General features: G+C 49.5%; 1 protein-coding gene across 1 annotated transcript in view; it reads left to right on the top strand.

The window, feature by feature from the left end:
• The window catches only part of RSPO4 (R-spondin 4), a gene marked incomplete at its 3' end in the record, with an annotated part of 32,998 nt that extends 12,633 nt beyond the window's left edge, over window positions 1-20,365 (top strand). Inside the window, exons 2-5 of the mRNA XM_081033256.1 lie at window positions 14,573-14,761; window positions 15,468-15,608; window positions 17,949-18,134; window positions 20,262-20,365. Coding sequence (XP_080889382.1) covers window positions 14,573-14,761; window positions 15,468-15,608; window positions 17,949-18,134; window positions 20,262-20,365 — 620 coding nt within the window. The remainder of the gene's footprint in view (window positions 1-14,572; window positions 14,762-15,467; window positions 15,609-17,948; window positions 18,135-20,261) is intronic.
• Between the last annotated feature and the right edge of the window lie 1,413 nt (window positions 20,366-21,778).

The following is a 21,778-nucleotide window of genomic DNA, read 5'->3' as shown; positions in this document are numbered from 1 at the left end:
CTGGTCCCAGGCTATGGGTTCCCACCTCCATGCTCTCCTCCCTGCTGCTGAACAGCACTGACTGGGATCCTTGTTTATGGTGAGGAAGGGGTTATGACAGGAGACATGTCACCTGGAACAACAAGGCCCCCGCCATCCTCAGCCACAGAACAGGTACAACAATGGGTATAGCAGGGCTGGCCTCCCCAGTCAGGGGCCAGGGGCCTGAGGCCAGACGGGCAGGACCAGCTGGCCAGAGATAAAAGCCAAAGGAACCCATCCAGAGACGAGTTCCAGCCCCGCCTCTCAGTGACCCACTCTGTGGCTCTGAACATGCGCCTGCCCCTCTCTGAGCCTCAGGGCACCATCTCTAAAATGGTATTTCTACCTCAAGTTTAAAATGGTACAGATTTTAAACTTGAATAGACACTGCCCAAATTCCCTTCTCAAAAGGGAGCGCAGGGTGCTGTCAATCTTTTACATTTTGCCTATCTGGTAGGTCCCAAGTAATATTTCATTGTTGTCTTAATCTTCATTTTGAAAATCATTAATGAAGTGGGACAGCTCTTCATGTGGTTGCTGGCCCATTTGTCTTTCTTCTTTGAATTACCTCCTTGAATTACTATCTTTGCCCATTTTTCTACCTTGGGTTGTTCCCATTTTTCTTATTGATTTCTAGGAGCTCTTTGTATATTAAGGATGGTACTCCTTGGCCTACTTTGTATGTACCAGGCTTAATGATCAGTTGAATACATAACAGAAGGTTACAAACATGACATGTGCACTTATTTTCTCTAATTCTCCATTATGTTTCTGATCCTTAATAAGTTTGAGCAGATCTCAGAGCTTTCTAGTACTAAAAAGCCCAGTCCAGGGCTACATTTTAAAAACATAGGTCTAATTCAAAGCTTTCTCCTTTCCCATCACTGACCTAGCTCCTGACTCCATTGATCTGCCCTGTGGGGAGATGTGTCATGCTCCCTCCCTTTGTCTTTCCCGTGTGTTGGGGAGCAGAAGAAGGGATGGGGACAGGGACAGCTGTCTCTTACTTCTCTGGTGCTCCTGTAATGTCACGACTCCCAGTGCCGAGAAAACTCAGGGCCCCATCACCAGTGAGCAGCATGCCCTCCGTGTGTGACAGGTGTTCTAACTGTGGCACGGGTGTGATTTATTAGGGCAGGAGCATGGGCTGTACCTGTTCTGATCTTCCTAGTGCCCTCAATACATTCCTAGCCCTGAGCTCTGTTCATTGCAGGACTTCACTCTGGCACAATAAAGGAGGTCATTTGTAGAGCAGACTGCGAAACCTGGTACCTTTCTCAGTCAGATTAACCTTAGGAATCACGGGCTTTCCAGGTCTTAGAAAGTTCCCCCACCTTTCCTGAAATCCTAGCCCTCACATCATCTCTGGGGCTCAAGGGAGGCCTCCTGGGTTGGACCAGGGGGTGGCATCGCTCCCACCCCCAGCATGTAGCGTTGGGTCTCCAGATTGGCTGTCCCAGATGTGTCCCTGGCTATCTCCAGATGTGTCCCTCCGTGGTCCTAACTGCTGCAGTCATCCTTTCACTCAGCCAAAGCTGAAGTGTTTACAGCCTCCCCCTCCCCAAGAGCCATGAGAAGACTTCACATCCATAACAAGCCCCTAGGACTCATAACCTCCCCTGCCAAAGGAAAGGGAATTAACAGCCAGTGTTTATTGCCCCCAGTCTTGCCAGGCACTTTATATACAGGTTTCAGAGTGCTTTACAGCAACCATGGGAAGCTCAGAGAGGATCAGAGAGACAAGAGACGTGCCCAAGGTCACGCAGCCAGAGCATCCCGCCCCACTGTGGACAGAGCCAAAACTGGAAGGAGCCAAAACCCGAGTCCATTCCCCATCCCATAAGTCCTCACCTGTATAGCAGGCAGTTTCTTACTCTGCCCATACGGGGACTATAGCCACGAGCAAGCAGAAACAGGCCTGTTTCAGGGAGATTACATTCGTGTGTGTGTGTGTGTGTGTGTGTGTGTGTGTGTGTGCTGGGAGGAGGTAGTAAGATCTCTTGAGTACCTGGTATGTCCCACGCACTATTTTGAGCAAAATACATTTGATCTTCAAAATAGACCTATGAGGTAAGTACAGAAGAAGAAACTGAGGCACAGAGCATTTCAAGGCCACTCACACACAGCATGCCTAGCCCTATAACATGAAAAGAAAAGAAACTGTCCTCTCAGTATGCTTTTTCAAAAGAATGGTAACCACACATACTGGACAATTTCATAACAGTTTCACATATGGGACAATTGCAAAACAATTTCTTATACAATTTCACATACTTGACAACTTTATGACACTCTCTATACACAAGACAGCTTTGTGACAATTCCAAGACAGATTGATTTTGTGACAGTTTCACACTCAGGGCAGCTTTGTGACAATTCTCTATTGGATAACAGGGTACTGAGCTCTGGGGAAATCGGTCCTGGAAAAACCCATCTCCCTGGAAAAGGACTGACTGCCTCCCTTCTGGCCTCAGCTGGCTGCTCCTACCTCCCGTGTAGCCGGCCTAATGATGAAGGATCCAGTAATGACTCTTAGTTTTAAAAAACTATGATTTTCTGAAGGTCACTGGTGGCCACTCTGGGCTTCTCAGCGTCCTCAGGGCTCCCACCAGTAACAACCATGTGACTGTTCTTAATGAGTGGCTAATGGAGGGGGAAAACATTTGGTGGGTCCAGGGTGGGGCATTAAGGGATGGGGAAGCAGAGATTTGGTGTGGTCAGGGGAGGGATGCCTGCTCTGGACTGTGTCCATGCCCCACCCCCACGTACCAGAAGAGCCAGGCCAGGCCAGCTTGGGGTGAGGCCTTCTCCATGCTTCAACCCCCAGGCAATAGAATCCTTTGGATGTAGGTTTCATGGGTCAGCATACACCTACCACTGTCCCAGAGGCATACACAAACCCAACCCCTCCCCTCTCTGTCATGCTGAGTTTAGCAGGGGCCGTTCCCAATTGGGAATGGGCCACCTGGGGAAATACCCCTCTGATGAGTGGTAAGCAGTAGAAAGAGTTTGGAGACTCTGTCTAGCTCTCCTCCTACAGTTGTTAGCCCTGGAGCCTTAGTTTCCTCACCTGCAAAATAAGAAGTAGTAACAGTACCCACCTTCTGGCTTCTGAAAATGAGGCCTGGGGAACAGCTCCACCAGCAGCCCCCAGGGAGCTTTGTCGGAAAGCAGAATCTCAGGTCCCACGCAGACCTTTAGCCTCAAAATCTACGTTTGAACCTAAGGTCCCGGGGCACTGTGTATGCACACTACAGTTTGGGAAGCCCTGGTTTTGAAGATTACACGTTTATACACAGATGACACCAGGCACACCATCATAAGCATTAAACCAACAGCAAGCATATACCGAGAGGTGGCCAGCACCTCTGCTTTTCATAAGCAGTCCCAGGTGATTCTGATCAGGATTTAAATCTGAAGCTCACCACAGGCTGTGAAACAACAGATGGGGTGTGAACGCTGGCTCCAGCACCACCCTCCAGTCCCCACCTCCCCAACCTGTGTAAAGCAGTGTCTGAAAGGATTCCCTGTGGATTTCATCAGTGGCTGGAGCGGGGCAGGGCTGTTCCCCACCTCTCCAAGCCCAGTTGGGGGTGGCCAGAAAATCACTCATACAGCGTTTAGGAGAGACCTGAAAGACAGGGAGAGTAGCATTTCACCCCCTGATTGAACAAATGCATACTGAGAAGGAATGAGACACAGAAGGGGCGGGGTCAGTCCTTGGGTGACCTCTACTGCCACTGTTGGCTAGTTTCCTCTCTGTTAAGGTCAAATGGACATTGAAGGGAGCAATGGCCTTAGCACAGCAGTGGGAACTTAGCAAGGCCTTCATAAGGGGCTGTTATCCTGTGTGGAGGATTAAACGAGGCTCTGGGATGTGCCGGCAGCCAGGAGGCGAAGTCCTGTGGTCACACTGCCTGGGTGTGCCTATCCGCTGCACCTCTTACTAAAGGACTTCAGGCAAGCAGCAGCTCTACACTGGGCCTCACTTTCCTCCTCTTTGAAATGGGTATGATAGCACCTAAGTGAATTTTGCAGCATCTCTACATGGAATGATAAGCAGCTCTAAAAAAGAATGAGGCAGCGATGTGCCCTATTCGTTAGGATAATTTAAGTGAGCAAAGCCAGGTGCTAAATAGTCTGTTCCTGGTGCTGTGGTTTTCCCTCTGCCCATCTGGAGCTCACCTTTCAGTGGTGGAAAAGAGACACCAAACACTCAAACAAACAAATGTAACACAAGCAGGTAGGGATAAATGAAGAAGAACAAAGCAGGATGGGGGGGGTCAAAGACGTGGGTGCTACTTCAGGTACCGTGGTCAGGGAGGTCTCACAGGGAAGGGGACATTCCTGCAGAGACCTAAGGGGATGAGCCTTGTGGGTGAATGTGGGAAGGGCATTCCAGACACAGGGAAAAGCAAGTGCGAAGGCCCTGAGGTAGGAGTGGTCTTGGTGTGTTTGAGGAACAGCAAGGACGAGGCCAGTGTGGCCGAAGCAGGGTGGGTGCAGGAGCAGGGTCGGGAGCACAGAGTCTTGGGTCTTTGCAGGGTGACGGTGGCTTGGACAGGGGAAGGGTGACAGCACAGGAAGTGGAGAGAAGTGGTCAGATCCTAGACATATTTCAGAGGTGGAACTGACAAGTTTCCGACAGATTGCATAAAGGCTATGAGGGGAAAAGGAGAGCATGACTCCAAGGTTTCTGAGTGTGAGTGGACTGGCCATGGTCTAACATGGACAGGAGATGCGGGTTTGGAAGGCAAAGGAGAAAAAATCTCTATTTTGGATGTGTGACTATTATTATTATATGCTGAGGGTCTTGTCCATTAACCCGTTAAGGGTCGTGCATTGACACATTAGCAAGAGTTTGCTATCTGCTCCTTGCCCAAGTTTCCTCTCTGCCACCAACTAGTATATCATCCTGTACTCAGCTCTCTTCAAAATCTTTCATCCTTCTACACAAACTAGTCCTGCTCCTGTCCCCATATCTGACTCTCCAGAAAACATCCCTGCTGAATCCAGTCTCTGAGCCCAGCCCCACCTGCCTGGGTCCTTCACTGGGCTCTGAGCTCGGCTGGGCAGACATCATTGGCGTTCTTCGCACTGTAAGATCCTGCTCCTCCCGAGACTGCAGGCTCCCTAAGAACTGTTTTGAAGAACATTTATTAAGCCATTATTCATTCATGCATTTAAGAAATAGCGGGCACCTACAATGTGCAAGTCTATGGACATTTGAAGAACAAGCCAAGCTGGGCCTCAGCCCTTGAGGGAGCACAGCCAGGTGACTCCCATGCAACTCCTGTGACTCAAGTAATAAAATAGTGCTCATTCATCTGCCATGAGCTGTGCAAAGCACTTTGTGTGGATGATCTTATGTTATCTTCACAAGTACCTAGAGGTTATTGCTACTATTGTCCCCATTTTCCTGAAGAGAAGACTGAGATTCAGAGTAGCGAAGTCACTTACCTTAGATCACCCAGCCAGGAAGTAGTGGCTTATCAGGCCCCAAAGCCAAAACCACCTCAACGTTTCTGCTAAACGTGAGGCCCTCCAGGTTCCCTCCTGGGTTCTGAGAAGGGTCTGGTGGGCTGTACACTTCTAGCGCCCCTCCTCCTCGCCCCAGGGAGTTTCAAAGCCAGGAGTCATCTGCAGGGACCATCCCTTGCTGGGGATGATGCAATCTGCCCCCCAGGCAGGAAAGTGCCAGGGGCTCCTCTGATCCATTGTCCAGTGGCAGAGACTGCCTCCCATATGTGGTGGCTGAGTGGGCAGGCGGGAGCCCAGATGTTGTTTATTTCCTCTGGTCATCAGTGACACGCGTTCCCCTATTGCCAGGCAGGGATCAGAGGAGGCACTGCCCAGCACTCTATGCATGGGGCCTCCCTACACGGTTCTGGATCCTTCCCAAGGACACAGCAGGGCCCAGAGCAGAGCCTGGCCCTCCTCAGGTTGTACTACCTTGGGGCAGGGAGCAGGGGTCTCTTTCTTTCCTTCCCCATCCTTCTCACCCCCAGGGGGTCCTTCAGGACAGCTGTATTAAATCCTCTGTCCACTGTGACACACGATGTTCTCATGCAAGACACACTTCTCTGAACACACCCCAATTATGAAGCAACTCTACCAAAAAAAAAAAAATGTTGACATGAAAACAGAAAGTTCTGCACTTGCTACCAATGTAAGTCCAGGATCACAAACACCCATGGAGGCATGTAATGTCACAGGTGGTGACAGTAATATCACTGAAACCTTCGTGTCAGGCTTGTTGAGTTCCTCACAAGAGGATCTCTAAGGTCAGCCAAGTTGATTCCTGTTTTACAGATGGGAAAACTGAAGCATAGAGAGGTTAAGGCACTAGTTCTAGGTCACATGCCAAAGGTAAGGGTCAGAGCTGGGATGTGAACCCAAGCAGTCTGGCTCCTAACCGTACTCCACTCTTAAAGTGTGTTTCCCAGGATGGCCTGGGAACCTGTTAGCAATGCACATTCTCAGGCCCCACCCAGACTGACCGAATCAGCAGCTCTGGAGGGAGGCCCCTCCATCTGTGTGTTAACAAGCCCTCCAGATGAATCTGATGTCTGCCCAAGTGTAAGAAGCCCTGTTCTACATGGTCTTCTAATGTGAGGGAGTGAAGTGGGTATAAGAGAAACAGAAGCTCAAGATGATAATACATAGCTGCTTACCTGTGTCCTCAGTTTCAGGGACAACAATAGGGAATGGTGGGGACTGTGGCATATGTCCCATCCATGTAACTCCAACCAATTATTGCCTTGTAGGAATACAGGCCCTGTGTTGGCAGATATTCTGACTTTCCAGAGAAGCCCAAATTCCAGCTTTTTCTGTGAAATTTGATTTTTTTGAATGTTGGCAATCTATCCAAATGGTTGGGGGTGTTTTTTTTGGTTTTGTTTTGAAATGTGGAGTTGAAGTTCTTCACTTGGGTTGAGGATTTTTCAGTGACAGACTTGCTGTGAGCTGCTGAAGACATGAATCTGTCTGGGAGAATGTATACTTTTCAGAGTCTTGGACATCACCTTGTGCCTTTTGATGCCCTCAAATTAAACAATCAGAGTGAAAGTGGGTGGGAGGCATGATATTGCAGAGATGATCGTGAATCTACTCCAAATCCCCAAATGGAAAAATATAGAGGTCACGTGCAAATGTTGAGCCATTGACTTCTGTCACAACAAGGTGCTTGGGGTTTCCTAATGATGCGGGTCACCCTGAAGTTGGGACCTTCATTTGAAGAGCAGGTCATTCCCTTATCCCAACAGAAAGAATAAACTGCCCTCCACCCAAGGCCAAAGTTGCCTCCTCATGTCTCTGCCCTGGGCTCTTCACTATCCTGAGGGTGAACAACCAACCATCTCCCCGGAGATGTTAGTTGGTAGTTGCTGTCCACCGATGCCTCTGGCCCTGTTTGCTGGCCTGTGAAAGGGGAGGGGGATCCAAACGTGGGTTTACAATCCCACCGTGTGTCGTGACCATGAAGGAAGAGGAAAGGAACTTACCTTTATGGAGCAGCACCTATTGTGTGTCAGGTGTTTGCTGGTTTGTTTGCACACACCTCATAACAAGGCCTACGGGGATAGGAATTGCTACCACAGTTTTTCAGATGGGGAAACTGAGGCCCACAAAGATAAGGATACTTGTCCAAGGTCACTCAGTGAGTGGTAGAGCCAGGATTTCAGCACCTGCGCCATAACACATGTCCTTAAATTTTTGAGGGCAGAAAACATGTCATCTGCTTCAGTATGACAATAGCTCTAGTTTACCGAGGGCCTGCTGTATGCCAGGCTCTGAGCTAAAAGTTTCCCCTGTACCATCTCCTTTAATCACAACAACCCTGCAAGTTGAAAGTTATTACGCCTTTTTACAGCTAGAATAACTGATGCTCAGAAAGTTAAAGTACTTTGCCCCCCAACCATAACCATTGAGCCCCTAGCACTGGACCTTAGACAGACTAAGAGCTCAGTAACTACTTGTTGAATGAATGGATGGATAGATGAATTAATGGATCACTCAATCCTGGGCTAATGCATGTATTCAGAGTTGTTTTCAATTTGTATCCCTTTATAAACTGCCAAGCCTGACGTGATGGATTCCACTGTCCTTGTCCATAAAATGGACATCCAAGTTGCAACTCATCCCTGGGTGGCGGAAAGGCGAAGTGATTCAGATGTCATTCCAAGCCTCCCCCGTCACCCAGCTGCTGGAATAACACAGGGCCATACTTTTGGGGCCAACTGACATTTGACTGGAGAAGGATGGTCTTGATTATGGGAGACAGTTATTAAGGGAAATCACAAGCAGTGTCAGCCCCTCTGGTGCCCCAAGAAAACTCAGGGAGGTTGCAGTTAGAGCTCCAATGCTTTCATTTAGAAACGTGCATTTGAGCTGGAAGAGGGAAGTGAGGAAGGCCAGGATCCGGTTGATGTATAGAAAGACCCAGGGGTTTTCAACGTGTGCTCCCTAGAACCCCAGGGCCACTTGGGGTGCCATGCTGGTCAGGCTGTGTGGGTGGTGCTCCAGGCCCCTAATCCTTGCTGAAGCAGAGTTGCTATACCATGACCTGTTTCCTCTCTGGTGACTCACATCATTTTGATTGCAAGTTGACAGAGGAGAGCTAGCTCAAGTGAAAATATGACTTTCTTTGGAGCTATGGGGTAAGCCAAGCCTTAGGGGGACTGGAACCGGATCGTGGAAGATGGTCAGAAACTCTATCTTTTGAGGCCCATGAGATTTCTGGTTGTTGTTCTCTCTCTGCATCTGATTTTTTTTCTCTCTCTCTCTGCTTCTGTATTGGTCAGCAGTCCTTTGGTTGCAAGTGACAGAAAACCTAACTCAAAGTGGCTTGAGAAAAGAAGAGAATTTATGGACCCCCATCCCCAGGGGTGGATTCAGGTGCACAAAAAACATCTTGGCTCTGCTTCCACTGTGTGACCTCCATTCTTGGGACACTCTCCTCTCGTGTGGTGCCCACCAGCTCTGGTCTACATTTTCCCAAATCCAAGTAGAGTGGAAAAGAACACACATGCACGTACGTGAGCTCAGTGCATGTACACACACACATACATACACACACACACACACACACAGTTGACTCAAAAAAATATCCTAAGGCTAGCACTTGTTGAGACCCGTGCCTGCATCTGAACCGACCATGTAGTCAAGGGGACCTGATGCTCCGATTGGCCCAGCTCAGATTAAGTACATCTGGGTGGCGGGCCCCCACATGAACCTTAGACTTGGAGAGCGCTGAGGGATGGGACCTCTGTTAGCAAAGAGAGAGGCCACAGATGCTAATGCCTACCAAATCTTGTCCACATGTGCACTGCAACAGGCCATCCTGCCCTCCTGCAAATGTCCTTAGGTCAAGAGGCCAGACCAGACCATTGTCTGTCAACCAAGAGTCAAAATTCTGGAGAAACAGTCTCATTGGCCCAGCCTGCTTGAGCAGCTCATCCTGGCTCAGCCCTCCACCAGGGAGCAGAGTCATGCAAACATGGCTGCCAGGGCCAGTTCTCCGGGAAAGGAGACTGTGAGCAGGGAAGACATTTCCAAAATGCCTACTACATTTATTTTGGATTTGTTAAAATGTACATTCCTGGGCGACACCAGGCACTTTACAAGCCTCCCTGGGGATTCTCATGCACAGTCAAATTTAAGAACCATCAAGTTTGGATTTTTCTAAAGCAGCATCATACAAACTCTAGTTGTCATCACTTATTATTCATAAAATTGGCATTCACGTCTCTACACACTTGACTTTGGGAATGGAGGAAAATAGCACTGCTGTTTTTAACGAGTTATAGAGGTGATGAAAAGCCCGAGGGAGACCATCAGAATTCAGAGTCAAAGGTGCCATTACAACCGATGGGCACTAGAGGGCACCAGAGCCAACTGCCACGACTGAGGCAGAGCCACGTCTTTTCAAAGACCTGGGGTGGAAAGATGCTAGTTGAGATCCATCGCGCGGGACACACACACACACACACACACACACACACACACACACACACACACACACACACACACACACACACACACACACACACACACACACACACACACACACACACACACACACACACACACACACACACACACGGCAAGGGGAGGATCCTCGTCGGGTTCTGCAAATATTAGTGATATAGTTCTAACCGGGGCGTCTTTGCTGTTGACTGCCTGATCTGGGGAAGCTTCCACACCCTCTGACCTCAGGGTCCCCATTGAAACTTGCAGGGGTCATGCTGAGTGATCCCTAAGCCCTTCGGAAAGCCAGTGGTTAGTAAAGTTTTGCTTTGTCCCACCTATGTTGCTATCAGTCACTTCTGCCGACCTCAGTTCTCCTGTAACGGCAGAACCACGTGTGGCTCACCCCTGAGGCCCCAGGCTCTGCGTGAACCAAAGGACGCCCGGGACAAGTGCTCCAAGAAGGCAGGGGAGGGCCTGCTGACATGGTCCCTTCCCCAGTGGTTCTGCGGCCCCCCCTGAGCAAAGCATGTCACCACTTTGCGCCTCCTGTTCTCACCTACTTCGGGGTGTGAGTCCACAAATTCCGTTTGCAGGAAATGTCATTTCGTTTTTCTGGAATTGAACATCATTTCTCATTTAAACCCCTACTCTGCCAGATGGCAGCGATCACCTCCAGCGGAGTGAGGGTCCCTGTGCCCTTTGCTGGTGGGGGGCATCTCAGGCCCAGCGGACTTACATAGCGCCGAGGCACCGCGGAGGGGCACCCCGGTCTCCACGACTTCACTCTGTGCCCGCCTGCGTGGCTGAAGACCCAGCGTCGTCAGTCACTGTCACGTAGTCCTTGGTATCTGTCAGAAAGGCCCAGTGGCCTCAACAACACGGACGACACTGTCCTCCCTCTCCTATAAAAGAATCTGGCGTAGACAGTCCTGGGTTAGCATGACCACGCCACGGTGCCTCTCTGTTAGGTCCCTCTGCCACCTGCATCTGCCGTGGGTCCAGCATCTGCCATGGTTCCAGCATCTGCCATGGTTCCGTGGTTCAGTCTCACAGGAGTTAGGACGAAAGAGAGGGAAAGAACCCAGCCCTTCCTTTAAAGGGTATTTCCGGGGTGTGGCACAGGACACGCCCACTTAAAGCCCATTGGACGGAACGTAGACACATGACCACATACAGCAGCAAAGGAGCCTGGGAAATGCTGTCTTTATTCTTGCAGGATAGGAACCCCGCTAAAATGTGGGGTTCCAGTACTGAGAAGGACGGAGAGAGTAGATATGGGGGACTTTTAGCTTAGTGCTCAGGGGCTCAGGTCTCCAATGCTCTGAGCGTTTCTGTCACCTTCCCCTGCCCAGGACCTCAGCTTGAGGATGAGCCAGGGCTTGGGGAAGGGATCTGGGAGGAGAAGGAGTAGAAAATGAATGTAGTCCTCTCCCCCACCTGCAACCCCCAGGACACAATAGAGGCTAAACTCTTTTTTTCTTTTACTATATTTTTATTATGAAGTATTTCAAACCTACAGTTTGAAAATCTGCTTCAGATTTTTGAGAAATTAAATATTACAGATACGAGCAAGCTCCCCAGTCTTCTTCCCCAATCCCTTTTCCCACTTACCACCTCAGAGGCGTTACATCCTGAATTCAGTGTTTATCAGTCCTTTGTATGTCTTGATATACATTGATGTATCATAAATGTTACAGCGTATGGTTTTGCAGGTTTTTTTAACATAATATAAATGGCTCCTTATTGTCTGATTCATTGTGCCACGTGCTTTTTTGCTCTCAGCACTCTTTAAGATGTAGTCACAATGACAACCGTAACTCTACGTCCATCATTCATCATAGCTGGGTCACACATGTGGTTCATGTCTGTGTCGTACGACTATACCACAATGTGTTGACCTATTCTTTGGATATATGATTAGGTTTTTGCAATTGTTGGCTAATAAATAATGCTGCAATAAACATCTTTGTACATGTCTCTTTGTACACATGCACAAGAGTTTCTCTAAGCCGGTGGCTTTGAGAGTGTGGTCCCTGTGTCAGCATCACCCGGGAACACGTTAGAAATGCAAATTCTCAGGCCCTATCTCAGACACTCTGGGGTGGAACCCAGTGATCTGCATTGTAATAACCCTGCGAGGAGATGCTGAAGCCTGCTGGCGTTTGAGAAACACTGCTTTAGGGTTTATACCAGAAGCAAAATTGCTGTGTTTAGAAAAGGTACATCTTTACATCTTAAACTAATACAATGTTATATGTCAGTTACGATTCAGTAAAACTGGGGAAAATGTAAATAAATGGATACATAGAGAGATGAATAAATACAAGGAAATTTTAAAAAGAAAAGGCACATCTTCAAATTTACTAGATGATGCCAGATTGTTCTCCAAAGTTTACACTCCTATCAGAAAGGAAAATTTCCTCTCATCCTGGCCAGCCCTTGGTATCATCAGAATTTAAATTTTGGGCCATTTGGGTAGGAGGTCTGGGCTCTGTTCACTTCTCAGTTGATAGCCTCTGTCTGGCCCTGGGAATCCCTCGTACAACATCACACTTTCTCTCTGCCAGGTCTACAGCTTTGGAAGCACACAATCCTTTACGCTGCTCCCTGTGGCAGTTTCTCTTCCCAGGGGCATCACTTAATGTGTACCCCCAAATGAGCCTGCTGGAGCCGTCAGTGGTTTCAGTCGTAAGTAACAGCCGTGGGAGTTATGAGCAGGGTGTGCAGGTCTCGCAGAGGCCAATGAGTTGAGAGCAGATTTGGTGAAATGACAATTCTCATCCCAGAGCAGGAGGGCAGGGGGAACAAGAAAGGTCCCAGGCTGTTCTGGGCAGAGTCAGCTGTGCATGCACTGTGAACCTCATCCCCCCTATCCCCTCGCTCTTTGTGTCTAACTCCCAGGACTTGGGGTCATGGAAGTGAGTATCTGATTGGCCAGGTTTGGGTCAATGCCCACTCTGCTGACTTGAAGAAGGCTGGGCCTTCTTGGCTTCTGTTTTGGGGGCAGGCACCAGGATCTGCCCTTCCTTAGGGCCTCACACAGTGGGGAATTTTTCTAAAAGGAAAATGGGGCATAAATAGGAAACGAGCAGGGGTAGCAGGGGCTGATAGCTGGAGAATCAAGAACGGGTTTGCTGGGTGGCCATGGGCTCAAATAAGCCAAGTTGTGTGACTGGTTTATTAACAGTCTGACCTTGATGGGTCATAAAACATGAAAGAGTTTAATGTTTCCCCAATTTCTGACTTTAAGAAGCTTCCCAGCTCTTTCCTGTCCCTTAGTGCTACCTGGTCACTTTCTGACTCTCCCCAGCTTCTACCCCCAGGGGTTTGCCCTGTTGCCTCTTGTTAGGGCACCTGCCAACAACTTGCCTTCTTGGGTGAGGCAGCAGCAACAGTGCTTAAGCCTGGCTCCTTCTAGAGGGCCATTGCCACTGAGAGCCTCCTGATGTTTGCCGTGAAGGACATGCAGGTGCTGCTACTGCTGCGTCCCCTCTCGGCTTTGCCCTTCTTTCTCCTGGTCTCTCTGCTCAGAGGGAAGGAGCAGATCTGCAGTCCTACAACACAGGCTAATGTCCAACCAGAACACGAGATGCTGGTCACCCCTTCTTGCAGGCCCCTCTGTCTCCGTGAGGGCTAACCTTGCATCTCCGCTTACTTGATTTTGCAGGTGGGAACAGAGAGAAAGCCACAGCAACCCCCTCTCTCTCAGGCTGACAACTCCAAACTCCCATGAGTCCCTCTCTCTAAGTGGTCGCTTTTATCAGGAGATCTTCAGGTTGACAGAGGGAAGGAGCAGATCTACAGGACTCCCTATGAGCCTAGGAGAGGGTCTCTTTCGATTCTAGGGTATTTTCTTCCTCTTTCTTCCCAGCTTTGGGGTTCTGGTTATCAATTGTGAAGCAACAAAAAAGTTCCTTCCCTCAACTTGCGATAGCTGATGATATTGGGAACCCTTGATAGTGGTGAGGAAGGGAGTAGGGTTAAAAGACCAAGCAGAAAGATGACGGTTCCCTCATCCCCATCCGTCACGTGAATATGCATCTCACACACTCAAAAATACACACTATTTTAGTAAATATTAAGTTTGTGAGTGTCAGAGAACTCCAAGTAACAGTGGTTTAAACTAAAAAGATGTAGATTTCTCCTCATGTAACAACCCATACAGGCAGTCCAGGGCTGGTACAGCAGTTCTATCTTCCTCAGGGACCCAGGCTCTTTTTATCTTATTTTATTTCTCCACCACCCTAAACACACAGTTTCTACCTCATGATACAAAAGAGCTGCTTATGCTCCTACCATCATGTTCACATTCCATGCAACAGGAAGGATGAGGGAATGGCAAAGGGCACACACCTGCCCTTTAAGGCAATTTTCTAGAGGTTGTACACACTGCTTTACCCCTTGGCCAGATTTTGGTCACATTACCATATCTAATTGCAAGGGAAGCTGGGAAATGTAGTCATTTGTCTGGTGGCCATGTACTCAGTTAATATCCCAATGAGACAGTCTGACCTGCTCACACATATAGTTTGACCATCTCTCTCTCCCTTTCCCCCATCCTCCACTCTGGTCTGGCTGGCAGTGGGCACTGGTCTGGGGAGCAACTGCACAGGCTGTGTCATCTGCTCAGAGGAAAATGGCTGCTCCACCTGCCAGCAGAAGCTCTTCCTGTTCATCCGCCGAGAAGGTATCCGTCAGTACGGCAAGTGTGTGCATGACTGTCCCCCCGGCTATTTCGGCGTCCGTGGCCAGGAGGTCAACAGGTGCAAAAGTACGTGGCTCCTCCCTTGTCTTGTGCTAGTGTTGGGCTCCTGGGCACCTATGACCCACATCCCACCTCTTACCCCAAACACAGTCACAGGGAAAATAAACGCATGCCTAAACCCAGACTCACATTCTTGCTTGGTTTCAGCCTGACTCTGAAGCCCTGGGCAAGTCAGTGCCTTCTCTAGTGTCAGCAAGGAACCTTCATGTCTGCCCTAATTTACTGTGTGGCCTTGGGCATGTTACTCACCCTCTATGAGCCTAGCTTAAATAGGAAAAGGAGTCCTAACTCCTAAGTCTATTTTTTGTTGTGACCTGGGACAAATTATGGCTATCTTTGAGTCTTGATGGAAATGGAGCAGGAAGCCCTCATTCCCAGCCCAGATTTGCTGTGTGACTTTAGGGAAGTCACTCGCCCTTTCTGAACCTCAGCTCAAATAAGAAAGTGAATCTTGAGCTTTAAATCCATACAGCCATGTTACCTTGGACATGTCACCTGCCCCCACTGAGCCTCAATTCAAATGAGAAAGGGAGTTCTTGAATGCAGCTTCATTTGACCTTGAACAAGTTTGGGCTTCAAAGGAAACACTAAATCCTCACCCCAGTGCTACAGAGCCTGGGGCTGCTCAGAGACCCTCCCACCTCAGGCAGTCCCAGAGGGTCCCCTCCCTGGGCACCTGCCCTCACTGGGGGTGGCCCTGGCTCTATTACAGAATGTGGGGCTACGTGTGAGAGCTGCTTCAGCCAGGACTTCTGCATCCAGTGCAAGAGGCGGTTTTACCTGTACAAGGGAAAGTGTCTGCCCACCTGCCCACCGGGCACTGCAGCCCAGCAGAGCACACAGGAGTGCCAGGGTGAGTGAGGGCCTTCTCGCCCCCCCCCCGTTGTTCCCTTCCCTCCCAAGAATAGGGGCTGGTGAGGGGTGTCAGGACACCTGAAAGAAATCACAGTAGAGTGTCACGTGGTGATCAGAGGCTTAACACCACCATGTCAGGTGCACATAAGAATCGTTCACTATGCTAGAACCATTGTAAGTACCATTATTATGATTTCTATTACTACCATCATTATTATTACCAAGGGAGGCAGCTGAGTACAGAAGAGGACTGATTTGGCGATAAAACAGACCTGGGTTCAAATCCTAGCTCTAAAATGTACTCATTAGTGAACTTGAGCAAGTTATTTGAGCTCTCTGCCCCTCACGTTCTCCAAACGTTAAAAAAAAAAAATTACATAGAACATAGAACCTACCTCATGGGGGAAGGTTGTTATGAGGATTAAATTAATTAATATGAATTAAAGTACTTAATACAGTGACTAGCACACAGTAAGTGCTCAATACATGCCGTTATTATACATGTCATATCAGCTATCACTATGCTTTCTCACTGCTCCTTTTCTCAGTTGTTCTCACCTGAATCGTGAATCTCTGTTCACACATTCTCTCTGGGTTCATGTTCATGGTCATTCCAAAAGCTGATGGCTCTTGACTCACTGTCCTTGGCCAAATCCCTCCCTGAGCAGTAGACCACATCCCCACCTGCCTCCTGGATGCCTCCATCCCTCCCTCCCCATCCCCAGCCTGGTGCTTCATCTATCAATAACCAGCTCCACAACCCATGCTGGCCATGCCGGAGACATGGACATCACTGGTGACTTCTCTCTCATCCTACATCCAATACAATCTGCTCATTTATTCACCAAGAAATATTTACTAGAACATCTGCTATGGGCCAGGCACTTTCTGAGGTACTGAGGACATATTCGTGAACAGAACAGACAAAGCCTCTGCCCTTGTGGATGTGACATTTTACTGGGCAGACAGAAGAGACACAAGAAAAAAGTCCTGTGGACCTTGCCGGGGTTATTCCTTCCCCTGGAGCACTTCTCCCTCCTGCCCTTCCCTGAGCCTGGCTAAGCTCTCCACCCCCGCTTCAAGACTCAGGTCAGGAGTCTTCTCCTTGAGGAAGCCTTCCCAGTCCCCTAGGCTGGGACGCGCACCTCCTCTGTGCTCCCCTAGCCATGTGTGCTTCCTCCATGGCTGCACACGCACCCTGCCCTTCCGGCCTGACTTCTTCAGGAGGCAAACTCCGGGAGGCAGACCTAGGTCTGTCTTGTTCCCACTGCACCTCGGCACACAGTACAGCACCTGGCATGCAGTAGGCGCTCAGTCTTTGCTTGTCAGATGAATGCATCTAGCAGAAGGACCATTGTCCTAAGGTCTGAAGACCTGGTTTCTGGACCCAACTGGATCTTAAATCTGCTGTGTTCTGTCATGTGAACCTTTTCTCTGTTCCCTTATCAAGCCCTACGTTAAGCCTCAGTGTCCTAACCTGCAAAATGGGAGTGTTAATAGCTTCCCCATTCTCTCCCGACCTCTCAGGGACTCTTAAAAGCATAAACTGTGAAAGAATATAGATAGATAGAGATATAGATAGATAGACATAGATATAGATAGATATAGATATATAAATATAGATATATAGATACACACACACACATATTATTTTTTTTAAGTAGTGAAAGAGCAGTTTATTAGAAGAGAAAGTGCACTCCAAAGGGTTAGGATTGGGCCCGAGAAAAAGAATGGCTCAAAAGCCTGGTTTATATATGTTTTTAAATGATTCCCTACTAAGAACTTGTATGTCCGTGACCTCATTTTTCCTCACAACAGCACTGGGTAGCTGATCAAAGACATGTGATCACGTTCAAAACCTGTGTCCTGGCCCTGAGGGCTATTCAGCCAACTTTCTGGCCTCTTCTCCTGTTCCTCCTCCCCACCCCCAGACCTTTACCCCCCACTCTAGCGGCTCTGTCCCTTAAACTTAGTTTGCCCATCCCCAAGGCTATGCATGCCTGCCTGGAAGTGTGTCCTTCCATCTCCAGCCAATGAGCTCTTCTCTCTCCCATTAGCTCCTGTGTCACCTCCACGTCTTTAAAGCCAGATAGTTGGTCCCTCTGGCTTCTGGCCCACAGCAGCCTGTGCATGCTTTACAATAGTCCTCATCCCAAGCTCTCATAAGCAGCAATTTAAATGTCATCCCTCTGCTCCTTGTATAGCCTGTGAGTCCCCTTTATGTAGAGATGGAGCCTTCAGGGAACTGAACCCCTCAGACCATGTCTTTGGATCTGAAGGACACTCACTGCCAACTGAGCCCATGTGTCATCTGTCTGTCTCTCCCTCCACCCCACAGAGCAGTGTGAGCTGGGCCCCTGGGGCAGCTGGAGCCCCTGCACACACAATGGGAAGACCTGCGGCTTCGCCTGGGGCCTGGAGACCCGGGTACGAGAGGCCAGCCGGGCCGGGCAGGAGGAAGGAGCAACCTGCCAGGTGCTGTTCGAGTCCAGGAAATGTCCTATCCAGAGGACCTGCCCAGGAGGTAAGCACCGCCAGGCAAGCAGGGCTATGGTGGGCAGGGCCTGTGGGTTACTTTGAGTCTCCTCAGGACACTGGCCCCACAAAGAGTACATGTAAGGCTGCCTGAAAGTCCATTAGAAATACTTTCATGTGGGTTAAGCACTGAGGTCCTTTCAAAGGAGGGTCTCCTTGCTGGAGTCAGTCCCAGATGGGTAGGCAGATCGAGCTTGTCCTTTACATCAGGGGTTCTCAACACTTTCAATCACAAGGAATGCCCTCTTTACTACTCTGAAATAAAATTCATGCATCGTGTAACCTACGTGCACAGGTCATTTTTTAAAAATCAGCATCGTGCCCTAACCATCATATAAAAGAGAAACAAAAGAAATTTCATTATGGCAGCGCTCAGGCCCAATACCCCCAGACAATACTCAGTGAAGTAGAATCACGGTGACAGTGATGGCTGAGGTCAGGGTTCAAGTGCACAGCCACATTGCCACTAGAGACACAATTTCCCTAATGCTGACCAGCTCTTAGTCATGTCAACACAACTGTCTGACCTCTTGATTGACACCACACTGGCAGCCCTAGACTAGTCAGTGAATGGGACAAGTGTTCCAAAACCACTGGCATTCACACGCCAGAGGGAGTTCTGCTCCGAGCAAAGCAGATTTCTTAGCTATATGAGAACTGGATGGAATGGGGACAACTCTTCTTTGTAGGACAGGGATCAGCCCCCGATCCTTGTCCACTGAATGCCGCTGAGGTCCCCTTCTTCAAGATCCCCACGCAGGTTTCCAAACTACCCCTAGGGGCTCTTAAGAACTGCTGTTGTAAAAAAGAGAGGCCACAGAGTGTGGTAAGTAAGATGTGAATGGTGAGTTGTAGTTAGCCAATATGGAATGAGCTACCATTAACTATGTATTTACTGTGTGCCAACACTGTGCTAATTCTCTACACTCATTAAGTCATTTAATCTGCACAATGACACAATGAAGTCAGTATTGTTATTATTCTCGTCTTACAGGTAAGGTTATTGAGGCCCAGAGAGGTTAAGTTACTTGCCCAAGTCTCACACAGCTAGGGAAGTGTGGACCTGGAATTCACATGCAAGTCTATGAACAAAAAGGAATCTAAAGTCGTGCTTAAGGGTGAGGAACCTGGAGCCAGGTGACCCGAGCCACACAGTTGGGATATGGTGGATCTGGGAAGTGAACCCAGGGACACCTCTGGTTTCAGAAGGACTTGTGGTATGTGGGTTGGTTGGAAGTATAAATAACAGAGATGGGGGACTCTGGGAGTCATGGTGGGCAGTCGGGGAAAGAAGGTGAGATTGAGATGGGATCAGAGACACTAAGAGAGCCCAGACCCAGGGAGGAACCCCGACAGACAGTTCTCTACGACATTTGTTACTGTGGCCACACCTCTCATGGCTTCGGAGAGCTGGTAGCTAATTGGCTATGGGGGGCTTGAGGGAGGAAAGCTCTTCCCCCAGATAATGATCAGAATAACAACAACAACAAAAACAGCAGCAGCAACAAACATTCATAAAGCATTTACCACGTGCTGGGCACTGTGCTAAATGCTTAGTATTCACAACTCCTTTAATTCTCACAACAACCCTACTGTGGGCTCCTTGCATCCACCAGGTTTCAGCTCAAATGTCTCCTCCTGAGAGAGGTCTTCCAAAAGCTTCCCCCTACCAAGAGTCACTTTCCATCACATCACAGAGCACTTACATCTTTCTGCAACGATGGTGCCATTCTTGTGTTTGCTTGCTTAGTGTCCATGACCGCCAGTGCGAGCAAGCCCTTTGTATGCCTTGTACAGCCTGCCTCACTGGTGTCTAGACAGGCCCTGGCACATAGCAGGTGCGCAGTTAACATTTGTCGGCTACATGGATGGGTGGGTGGATGGGAAGGTGGGTAGGTGGGTGGGTGGATGGACAGACATCAGGTCGGCATAGGGAAGGGATGGGGACGCAAAGCCACTCACCCCATAGTCCCACCTTCAAAGCTGGTCATGGTCACTCAGGCAGCCCCTCACCCTGTCCCCCAGATACTATCCTCACCTGAGGGCTGACAAAGGATTGAGGGACATCCCAGGGCCCAACCTGCCTCACAAACAACACCCTATGCTCTTGCTGCAGAGAGAAACCCCAGCCAGAAGAAGGGCCGGAGAGACCGGCGACCGCGCAAGGACAAAAAGCTGGACCGAAAGCTGGACATGAGGCCTGGCAGGCCACAGGCCTAAGGAGCCCGGGGCTGGCCTGCAGCCATGTCCACCCTCTTCCAAGCCGGCTTGCTTTCTTCCTCATCCTTTCGCTTTCTTGCTGCTGCTGCTTTTCTTTCCTTTTATCTTTCTCCCCTACCCCTTCTCTTTTTTCTGTGTCAATCTACCTTTTTTCTCCTTTATTTCTTGTATTTCTTCCATCTCTATTTCCCCCTCATTCCTCCTTTTCTCCTCTCCTCCTTACCTCTTCCTTTTTCTTCTTTTTCATTTTCCTTTTACCTGTCTTCCTTTCTTTTCCTTTCCTCCTATTTTGCTTCCTGTTCTTCATAGTATCCTCTCTCTCTCTCTCTCTCTCTCTCTCTCTCTCTCTCTCTCTCTCTCTCTCTCCTCTATCTCTTTCACACACACACACACACACACACACACACACACTTTGACAGATCAAATGCCTGTTCCCTGCCCACCCACCCACTCCCAAGCCATTCTTTCTATCTACACAGCAAGCATCTTTTTCTAAGCCTTTCCCCTTTCCCTGACCTTGTCCTGACCCCACCTTTGCAGAGAAGGGGTGTCCAAGGGCGGGACCCAGGCCACAGCACAGGCAGGATGATTGAGTCCTGGGAGCCCTGCTTCTGCGCCAGAGGAGACCCAGACCCCAGGGCTGCCAGCGCTTCCTGCTCCGGCCTATAGCTGGAGGCCATTTCCACAGCCCTCGGCACCAGCTCCCCTAGGAAGCCTCCGGAAGAGGCTCTGGAGCCACCCGGTGCCCAGCGGGCCATGGGGGAGCCATGCTGGGGCCTCTGGCGGGACAGCCAGCCCAGTGCCCCTGTGGCAGCTGAGTCTGGCCCCCTGGAATCTGCCTGCTGTACCCATCCGTGCTCCTTCAGCATCCTCCCTCTTCCCAAGCTGACTGTACTCCCATGTCCTTTGGGGACCCAAATGCTGCAGCAGGTGGGGCTGCCATCCCTGGGACAACTGGCTCAGCCTAGAAGAGGTCATCAGAGCTGAAAGGAACTTGGAGATTATCCAGACCACTCTGTTCCTTACCCTGGAGCCTCCTCCCCATTGTACCCATGGGGCAACTGAGGTCTGAGAAGGAAAAGAATTGTATGAGGTCACAGAGGGAACCCAAGTGCTGTGCCTTCCACCTGTTAGTTGACCTGCTCTACATGTCCACAGCTGAGAGGAGACTTTGGGGGGCTTTGGGGAGGCGATAGAGGAAGTTGTTGGGTCTGGAGCAGGAGAAGATTCCCCGTTACCCAAACCACCACTGACACCCTGAGCATTTGTGTTTCCCTGTGATACCTCACATGCCAGGCAGAAAGAAGTGGGAGGAGTCTCAGGCTAGACCAGCTTAGAAGTAGGTTTGTCATCACTGGCTGTCATTCCATCATCAGGATACCTCCTCTTCCTTGTATCCCCAAATCCCCAGGA

The sequence above is a fragment of the Rhinolophus hipposideros genome, assembly GCF_964194185.1.
Source record: "Rhinolophus hipposideros genome assembly, chromosome: 22".
NCBI lineage: Eukaryota > Metazoa > Chordata > Mammalia > Chiroptera > Rhinolophidae > Rhinolophus > Rhinolophus hipposideros.
Note: the sequence above shows the minus strand (reverse complement) of the source record. Positions and strands in the feature narration are given on the sequence as shown.